At 45.6% G+C, this 10,550-nt stretch overlaps 1 protein-coding gene across 1 annotated transcript in view; it reads left to right on the top strand.

Moving 5' to 3' along the window:
• The first annotated feature begins 2,387 nt into the window (after positions 1–2,387).
• Positions 2,388–10,550, top strand: part of DNA2 (DNA replication helicase/nuclease 2) — a 41,181-nt gene continuing 33,018 nt past the window's right edge. The window contains exons 1-3 of the mRNA XM_055139211.1: positions 2,388–2,492; positions 5,223–5,405; positions 9,102–9,285. Of these exons, the coding sequence (XP_054995186.1) occupies positions 2,419–2,492; positions 5,223–5,405; positions 9,102–9,285 (441 nt within the window). The 5' untranslated portion in view covers positions 2,388–2,418. The remainder of the gene's footprint in view (positions 2,493–5,222; positions 5,406–9,101; positions 9,286–10,550) is intronic.

Raw genomic sequence — 10,550 nt, 5'->3', positions numbered from 1 at the left:
ATTCTTATACTTGCAAGGCATGTATTTTGCTGCATCTCTAGCTCCACCCCGTAATGTTTACTCCAAAGAAATAAAAGCATATATCTAAAAAAAGATTCGTTTGAGCTGCTTTGAATTGAGTCCTTCCTATGGCCAATGGTGGTTGTGCTGGGAAAGGCTTCATGTAGCTTAGTTACTGCACCAGCTATTCTCTATGTGTGCCCCCAAACAAGGTAATTAAGGTGTTCAGGCTGCAAAGATGGTATAGCTTGCCTTGCATGGGCCTATCTGGGTTCAACCCCTAGTGCCATATATGGCACCTTCATCATATATGGCACCTTCATCATATATGGCACCTTCATCACTGTCAGGAGTGACCTCTGAGGACCAATGGTGTGGACAAAAGACAAACTAAAAAAGGAGTTTGAGGGCTGGAGAGAAAGCACAATGATTCAAGCACCTGCCTTACTTGCTGCTGACTAGGGTTTGATCCTGACACCTCATATGGTGCCTAAACATTATCAGAAGTGACCTCTAAGCAGAGGCATGTTTAAACTCTGTTTAAAGTATAGTGGGGGGTGGTCCACATCAGAGACCCTCCATCCCCTGAGGAGTGGGGGGTAAAGTTTTTCATAGGAAAGAATCTGAAGCTTGGGGCTGGAGCGATAGCACAGCAGGTAGGGCGTTTGCCTTGCACGCGGCCAACTCAGGTTCGATTCCCAGCATCCCATATGGTCCCCTGAGCACCGCCAGGGGTGATTCCTGAGTGCAGAGCCAGGAGTAACCCCTGTGCATTGCCAGGTGTGACCCAAAAAGCAAAAGAAAAAAAAATCTGAAGCTTGCCGGGTTATTTCCCAAGGGAGTGTCTTTGTGCCTTATGTGCTCTGCCAACTGTATGTGGAATGAAAATTACTGAATGCCCTGTGTTATGTGGGCTGGAGCGATAGCACAGTGGTAGGGCATTTGCCTTGCATGTGGCCGTCCCAGATTTGATTCCTTCTCTCCTCTAGGAGAGCCCGGCAAGCTACCAAGAGTATCTCGCCTGCACAGCAGAGCCTGGCAAGCTACCCATGGCGTATTCAACATGCCAAAAACAGTAACAAACAAGTCTCACAATGGAGACGTTACTGGTGCCCACTGAGTAAATCAATGAGCAACGGGATGACTGTGACAGTGACTCAATACTACCCATGAAGGACCAAACACTGCAACCCATTTTGAACCTGTGGATGCTGCCCCATGATCTTAACCAAAGTCCTTATGGACTGACAAGCTGTCCTCTGGCAAAAAGTAAAAATTACACAAATATATTGGTAGCAACTTTATTCAAGATAGCAAAAATAAAATGTAAATGATTCAGCTGTGACTGGGCAATAAACACACACATACACAACACACATACACCTGGGGACTGGAGAGAAAAGGCAGCGCCTGCTTTGCCCACAGCTGATGTAGGTTCTATACCTCTATACCTGGTCCTGGAGCCCACCAGGAATGATCCCTAAGCGCAGAGCCAGGAGTAAGCTCTGAGTACCCAACTGTGACCCCTCCCTCCTCCAAATGAACAAACATATTTCATGTAACAATGCATAAAACACAGGAGCATACTGATGAAAAAAGCAGAACAGAAACAAAAAATTGTGAGGACCAAATCGACATGAAAGAATGCAAGAGAGGGCTAGAGCGATGTTACAGCCGGTTGGGCGTTTGCCTTGCATTTGAACAATCCTCATATGGGTCCCCTGAGCACTGCCAGGAGTAATAACTGAATGCAGAGCCAGGAGTAACCTCTGAGAATCATCCAGGTGTGACCCAAAAAGAAAGAAAGAAAAAAAAGAAAGAAAGCAATACCAAGAATGCCCTTGAGAATGGTAGAGCTGAGGGTGCAAATTGATAGGATGAACGCTTTGCCTATAATTGAAAGCAAGAAGAAGAGGTGAAGCAGGCATGGATATTATTGGTAGTTTTATGGACTCAGCTGGATATTATTGGTAGCTTTATGGATCAGCTGGAGCTTGATGAAGGAGTTCTCTGCCAGTTTCTATTCTCTCGGTTTTCTAGAAAAGAGTTTTCTAAAGAATACAAAATCACAAAGCCCAACATGGACACTTGGGTTCGGGCAATTGCAATAATTATGTTCGAACTACGTACGTGTGTGGACTAAAAGGGGGAGGTTTTAGCGTTGGCCAAGTTAGAAGAGGGTGTTTCCAGGAGGTGAAGAGGTTGTTGATGAAGTCTGTGCCTAGGAGCTACCACCGTGCAGGGGCGGGGGCTCGGGCTTGGGGGCGGAGCCTCCGGACGGCGGCGGCGGCTGCGGCGGCGGGGTGGCGCATGCGCGTGGCGGCTCGTGGGCGTGGCCGGGCCGCTTTCCAGCTTTCCGCGCTGCGGGAGCGGGACTGTGACTTGGTTTCCCTGGGTGGCTGCTGTGTCCCCGCCGGGATGGAGCACCTGGACGACCTGGAGAGGCTGATGGAGAGAGGTTTCGGGGAGGAAGCTGCGCGGCCGGAGGGGCTGTAAGCGGGAGCGCGGCGGGGTGGAGAGTCGGGGAGAAACGCGGGAGATTTGAAAGGAAGGGGCGGGAGACCAGGCCGCGGGGTCCGCTGGACACGTCCCGGGAGCTGGGCTCTCGGGGGCTCCTTCGAGGCCAGCGTCTACACAGCGTTCCTTCTTGACCCTGGTTTCGCCTCTTTCCCGAACTTGGGGAGCCCGGCTAATTTAAGTGTCCTTGTAAAAGGAAATTCCACGTGCTCAGTCCTTTTCTCCTTCTGTAGTTGGAGGAACTGGTTTGTTTTCGTGTTGGTCTTGCCCTAGCAGTGTTCTCAGGGTTGACTCCTGGCCTTGCGTTCAGGGGTCTTTCCTGGCTATGCTCAGGGCCCACCCCTAGTGGGCCTGGGCGTCCATCCAACGGGGTTTACATGTGCAAGGCATGAGCCTTAACTCCTATACTGGCTCTCTGGCCATGTTGTTTGGAAGATTTTATTAAAGAAAGAACTGTAAGTGGCCTGGGAATATTGGCATTGGTGTGGGGATCTTTTATTTCTCTCTCTGTCTCTCTGTCTCTGTCTCTGTCTCTCTCCTTGGGCCACACCCTGCGATGTTCAGAGGTTACTCCTGGCTCTGTACTCAAGAATTATCCCTGGCAGTCTTGGGTGACCTAACCCCGATCGGCTGTGTGCAAGGCAAACGCCATGTACAAACTGCCGTACTACAGCTCCACCCCCTTTATTTTATTTTATTTTTTAATCATAAAGTAAGAATTTTTTTTATTTTTCCTTTTTGGGTCACACCTGGCGATGCACTCCTGGCTCATGCACTTAGGAATTACTTCTGGCGGTGCTCAGGAGACCATATGGGATGCTTGGAACTGAACCTGGGCCGGCCACATGAAAGGCAAACACCCTCCCTGCTGTGTTATTGCTCCCGCCCCAGAAATGCTTATTATCTTGAGTACAATTTAACATCCACTCACTAGATGAATAGTAAGGAACTTTGAGGAACCTTTTTCAACCCCTCAGTTCTGAATCAAACTCTACCTTATACATGCTAGGCCTGTATATTACTGCTGAGCCACATTCCCAGCTCTGGATAACTTAATTTTATTTAATTAATTTGTTTTGGGGGATCACTCCCAGTGGTGCTCAGGGCTTACTCCTAGCCCTGCAGTCAGGAATCACTCCTGGAGGTACTCAGAAAACCACACTTGATGCCAGGGATTGAACCTGGGTTGACTGTGTGCAAGACAAACACCCTATCTTGTACTATCAATATCACCTTGCACACTGTACTATCACTCAGGTCCCTGGGTAACTTTATTTTCTAAGTGTTTATTAAAGTCAGAGTTTTTTGTTTGTTTCTTTCTTTCTTTCTTTTTTTTTTTAGACCACACTCAGCAGTGCTCAGGGGCTGTGCCTGGTGGTGCTCATGGAGGAGACCATATTTAATGCTGAGGTCTCACCAGGGCCAGCCACATGCTGACCTGTGCCCTAAGCTCTTTATCCTTCTGCTATCTCTTTGGCCCCCTGGGTAACTTTAGAGAGAATTTTAATAGGGATAAAACTGGGTGTCAAGTGACAGGATCTGAAAGCAAGAGACTAGAAAAGTGAAGGCTGTGTAGACCAGAAGGAAGAGGAACAGTTGAAGGAATGTAAATAAGCTTCAATTTTACTAGGATCTTGTATAAGGAGATTGGAGCGATATAGCACAGCGGGTTTGGTGTTTGCCTTGCACGCAGCCGACCCGGGTTCGATTCCTTCGTCCCTCTCGAAGAGCCTAGCCAGCTACCGAGAGTATCCTGCCTTCATGGCAGAGCCTGGCAAGCTACCCATGGCGTATTCGATATGCCAAAACAGTAATAACAAGTCTCACAATGGAGACGTTACTGGTGCCCACTTAAGCAAATCGACAGTGCTACAGTGTTAGTATAAGTATGATTGGAGGCCAGCATTTTCCAAAGTGGGACTTTTGTGGAACACTGTATCCATGGGATTTTAGTAGGGTTAAATAAGTTTGGGTGATATTTCTTGAACAGTTAAAAGTTATTGCAGGACTTCTCGGGGTCATTGTTACACTCATATGTAAAGAAATATTCGGTGGAATTATTTTCAGTGGTAATGACACTAATGCAAATTGTTGATGGATCTTTGCATTTTGGGAACTTGGTGAAATCTTTTTGTGAAATGCACCCCAGCTGACCTTGGGAAACTCATGGGAGGCTACCTAGGCTAGGTGAGTGAGGTGTCATAGAATGGAATAGAACGTAGGGTTGGATGAAGATAGTTTAAGGGTCAAATGGGAGCGATTTGGTTTTTGGCAGCCCTGATTTGAAACTTGTTGATGTCACTGATAAAGACTTGCCATAAACAGGAAGTATTAGTGGGGAGAAGAGCTGTAAAATTTCCTAGCTCCTTTTGAATATGAAAATTTCTGAGTTATTTTATGAAAGTCTGAGACAGGAAGAGCTTGATTTTTCTGTAAAGCAGAGATCCCCAGTAATGTCTTATGGAAGAATTTCTGTATTAAATAGTAGGTATGTCGGGAGGCCAGAGAGATAATACAGGGCACAAGGTGTTTGCTTTGCATGTAGCGGACCCTCATTAGACCCCTGACACTGCATAGGGTCCCTTGGGCACCTCCAGGAGGGATTGATCCTTAGGTTGTTTTTTCTCTTTTAACCTGGATAAAGGAGATAGGGTGGTTTCTTACTTTATGCTTGCACTAATTAGTTTTTTTGGTGTATGCTTTAGATTTCAGAAGAATGTGGAAGCTTCCTTTTCTAAAACAGTTCTGAGCCAAGGGATGGATAATCGATTTCTAGTATTAGCTGTCCATCCTGTACAGAATGAAGATGGAGAACTTGAAAAGCACCTGACCATCACAGCTTCCCAATCACTACAGAATAAAGAATTGTGCATCCTTAGGAAGAGCTGGTAATAGTTTTGTGGTATTTGAACACTGATCTGGCTGATTTTTTTGTCTGTGCTGTGCTGAAAGCTTCTTCCTGACTCTGTGCTCTGGGGTACCCTGGCAGATTGGGGAACCATGTATCCTGCTGGATGTAACCTGGGTTCGCCATGCAAGGCAAGTGCCTTATGACACATGGGCCAGTATGACTATTATTATAATTTAATTGTAAACAGAAGGAATAGATTTTGATTGTGAATTAACTCTACATGAAACCTGTCCCTCTTACACTAGTATTGCGAGTCCTATTCTGAAATGAGGGTTTTGGGGGAATTTTTTGTTTGTTTTTTTAAAGTTAGGTTGGGGTTGGGAGCTAGTACAGTGTTAGGGTATATACCAAGCATGCACTCGGCCCAGGTTCCATCCTCAGCACTACATGGTCCCCCGGCTACTAACCCTGGGGGGCCCTGAACAATGTTGGGTGTGTTAGTCCCTGTTACCAAGGACCTGAGGAACACTGCAGCCTTGAGCCCTGGCATTGGCCCAGTTGGCTGGACATTGCTGGTAGTGGCTCTCAGTTCCTTGGGCAACTGCTTGGGAGCACCTTTCCCCCCATTAAGTTAAAATTGAAAAACATTTTGAAAAATGAGGTGAAAAGAAACTTATTAAGTGACTGTTTTCTATCTTCAGATATATTCTGTTTTAATAATGCAGTTTAAAGTCTACTTGTTCTTGCTTAGAGTAAAATTTATAGCATGGGGACATTATTAAAGCCTAGGCGTTGTTTTGGTTTTATTTTTGGTGGGGAGCTGGGGGGTGTAGGGTGGTTTCATGTCACACCCGGCAGTGCTCAGGACTTAATCCTCTCTCTGCACTCAGGAATTACTCCTGGCTGTGCTGAGGGACCATATGGGATGCTTGTGATCGAATCACACTCCTATTGGCCGTGTACAAGGCAAATGCCTAATCCACTGTTCTAATGCTTCAGCTGGAGAGGCTGAATTTGAATATTCAGGGAGTATGTGGAATTAGAGGAGACAGGTAGAGCAGTGCGGGTCTAGCTTTGTATAGATGGTAAGTAACATGGTTTGAACTCAACAGTAAGTTACATTCTTGCTCCACTGAATTTTGCTTTATACCTTAAAACTTATGGAAGCTGTTTATCACATTGTAAATCTTCAGAATCAGAGAATTATTGTTAAAACACAATTGTTAGGGGCCTGAGTGATAGTACAGCAGGTAGGGTGCTTGACTCTGCTACTCAGGTCCAAGCCTCAGCATCCATATGGTCCTGCTTGGACTGACCCCTGAGCACTGCTGGGTGTGACCTCCAAAACAACAAAAAGCCCCACAGTCATAAATTGGAGGGGCTGGAGTGATAGTACAGGGGGTAGGGTGTTTGCCTTGCAAGTGCCTACCTGAGTTCGATCCCCGGCATCACATAGGGTCTCCCGAGCACAGCCAGGAGTAATTCTTGAGTGCAGAGCCAGGAGTGACTCCTGAGAATTGCTGAGTGTGACCCAAAGAGAAAAGAAAATCATTAATTGAAGCTATGTATTACATTTTTAGACAATTGATAGCTTTTATAGTAGATAAAAGTTTTCCTTTTGGAAAGGCACATGAAAAAGTGCTCTACATCACTAATCGTCAGAGAGATGCAGATCAAAACAACCACGAGATACCACCTCACACCACAGAGACTAGCACACATCCAAAAGAACAAAAGCAACCGCTGTTGGAGAGGATGTGGGGAGAAAGGGACCCTTCTACACTGCTGGTGGGAATGCCGGCTAGTTCAGCCCTTTTGGAAAACAGTATGGACGATTCTCAAAAAACTAGAGGTTGAGCTCCCATTTGACCCAGCAATACCACTGCTGGGAATATATCCCAGAAAAGCCAAAAAGTATAGTCGAAGTGACATATGCACTTATATGTTCACCACAGCACTGTTTACAATAGCCAGAATCTGGAAAAAACCCGAGTTCCCTAGAACAGATGACTGGTTGAAGAAACTCTGGTACATCTATACAATGGAATACTATGCAGCTGTTAGAAAAAATGAGGTCATGACGTTTGCATATAAGTGGATCAACATGGAAAGTATCATGCTAAGTGAAATGAGTCAGAAAGAGAGAGACAGACATAGAAAGATTGCACTCATCTGTGGAATATAGAATAATAGACTATAAGACTAACACCCAAGAATAGTAGAAATAAGTACCAGGAGATTGTCTCCATGGCTTGGAGGCTGGTCTCTCATTCTGGGTAACTCAGGGAAGGGACCACCAAGTAAAATGTGGTTGGAGGTCATGTGGAGGAAGGGTGATGCGGGCCGAATACAGACTAGAGACTGAACACAATGGCCACTCAACACCTTTATTGCAAACCACAACACCTAATCAGAGAGAGAGAACAAAAGGGAATTCCCTGCCATAGTGGCAGTGTGGGGTGGGGGGAGCCGGGACTGGGGAGGGGGAGAGGAATGTTGATTTTACTGGTGGTGGAGAATGGGCACTGGTGAAGGGATGTGTTATCGAACTTTGTATGGGGGAAACATGAGCACAAAGATGTATGGATCTGTAACTGTACCCTCACGATGACTCTCTAATTAAAAATAAACTAAAAAAAAAAAAAAGTTTTCCTTTTGGAATTTCAGGAAAATCCATGGGTTTTGTTTGAAGGTAGAAAGACTGTCGTCTGTTGTTGTGTAAAGGCCCCAGAAATTTGGAAATCTGTTTTGTTTTGTTTTAATGAAGCAAAAACATAGTTTGTTTTTGTTTTTGGGTCACACCTGGTGATGCTCAGGGGTTACTCCTGTGTCTACACTCGGAAATCATTCCTGGCAGTGCTTGGGAAACCATATGAATGCCAGGGATTGAGCTTGGGTTGGCCAGGTGCAAGGCAAGCGCCTGCCCTGCTATACTATCTCTCTGGTTGGTCCCTGAAGCAAAATAGTTTTATTTCAAGAAATTTATGTAGAGATGTGAAGGGAAAGAGAGAAATACATGTTCAATGGAGAACATGGTCTTCTTCAGGCCAAAAGTACTTTTTTTTTTCTTTTTGGGTCACACCCAGCGATGCTCAGGGGTTACTCCTGGCTTTGCACTCAGGAATTTCTCCTGGCGGTGCTTGGGGGACCATATGGGATGCTGGGGATCGAACCCGGGTCGGCCGCATGTAAGGCAAATGCTCTACCTGCTGTGCTATCGCTCCAGCCCCCAAAATACTTATTTCTTTTTTTTTTATTTTATTTTTTATTTTTTATTTATTTTTTTTTTTTGCTTTTTGGGTCACACCTGGCGATGTACAGGGGTTACTCCTGGCTCTGCACTCAGGAATTACCCCTGGCCGTGCTCAGGGGACCATATGGGATGCTGGGATTTGAACCCGGGTCGGCCGCGTGCAAGGCAAACGCCCTACCCGCTGTGCTATCTCTCCAGCCCCCAAAATACTTATTTCTTAAGATAATAATTTTTTTTTTCCGTTTTGGGTCACACCCAGCGATGCATGGGTTACTCCTGACTCTGCACTCAGGAGCCACCCCTGGCGGTGCTCAGGGGACATATGGGATGCTGGGAATTGAACCGGGTCAGCTGCATGCAAGGCAAACGCCCTACCCGCTGTGCTATTGCTCCAGTCTCCAAGATAATAATTTTTTGAAGCCTTTATTATGTATAGGAGGCCAGCTATGTATTTATGCTTTAATTATGCTTTATTTTCAGGTGCTCTGTACCAGTCGCTCCCGGGGACATCATTCATTTGGAGGGAGACTGCACATCTCATACTTGGATAATAGATGAAGATTCGGGATATTTAATTCTATATCCAGATATGTTTATTTCTGGTACAAGCGTTGCCAGTAGTATCCGATGTATGAGACGAGCTGTCTTGAGTGAAATTTTCAGGGTGAATAATTTTAATAGTTGATGTTTCTATCAGGATTTAGAATTTATGGAGCACTTTTACACTTTCTCTCTTGCAGTGCTGGGTACCACCAGGAGCTTCATGGTGATTCTTGGGTGGCAATGTATTCTGGTCCTTTGAGCTGTCTTCCTAGTGTTCCCCCATTTTTATTTTCATTTTTTTTGGGGGGGGCACACCTGGCTGTGCTCAGAGCTTACTCCTGACTCTGTGCTCGGGCATCACTCATAGCAGTGCTTGGGGGACCAAATGGGGTGCTGGGGATTGAATTTGGGTTGGCTGCATGCAAGGCAAACACCCTACCTGTTGTACTATTGCTCCAACCCCTCCTTAGTCCCTTTTACGCTTTAAATTCATTGAGTTTTCCCTGGAATCCTGTTCATCTGCCTAGAAGGATAGTCAGACTCAGAGAATGTAGTATACTGAATCACACTGGTGTAGAAGTGCTAGGGCTCAGGACCAGAGGCCTCAATTCTTTGCATTTTGTTTATCCGCTTAGAATAATTCCAGTGATAAGATGCAGTAAGGGGGCTGGAGCCTTAGTACAGCAGGTAGGTGCTTACCTTATATAGGCCCCACCCAGATTCAATCTCTGGCATCCCAGATGGTCAACTGAGCACCACCTGGAGTAATCCCTGAAACAAAACAAAACAAAAACAAAACCCAAAAAAGCAAGAAGATGAAATAAGAACCAGAGAGACATGTCAGGGGACTGAATGCGTGCAGAAGCCTGAGCAGGGCACTGAACTTGCATATGACCAACATAGATTTGATCTCTGTTGTCTCATAGGTCCCTCAAGCAGTACCAAGAGAGCTTTCTGAGCACAGAGCCAGGAGTAAGCCCTGAGTAGTACTGAGAGTGTGGCCCCCAAACAAAATAATTCGATAAAAAAATTATTTGTACATGTGTACACACACACACACACACATACACACACACACACACATCTGTGATTTGGGGGCCGTGAGAGGGATGCACACCTGGCAGTGCTCAGGGCTTACTCTTGGCTCTGCACTTGCTTTGGGGACCGAAGGTGCTTGGTATTGAACCTGGATATCAACCATGTGCAGGACAGGTATCTTACTATGGAATTATCTCTGTCTCCTCTTTATTTATTTTTTAAATTTTTTTTTTTGGCCACACCCAGCAATGCTCGGGGATTAGTCTTGGCTCTATTCTTAAACACAATTGTTAGTCCTCAAGATTTACAAAACTTGTCAATGATAGAATTTCATCCACACAGCTTTAT

Source organism: Sorex araneus, chromosome 5, assembly GCF_027595985.1.
Source record: "Sorex araneus isolate mSorAra2 chromosome 5, mSorAra2.pri, whole genome shotgun sequence".
Classification (NCBI taxonomy): Eukaryota; Metazoa; Chordata; class Mammalia; order Eulipotyphla; family Soricidae; genus Sorex; species Sorex araneus.
Note: the sequence above shows the minus strand (reverse complement) of the source record. Positions and strands in the feature narration are given on the sequence as shown.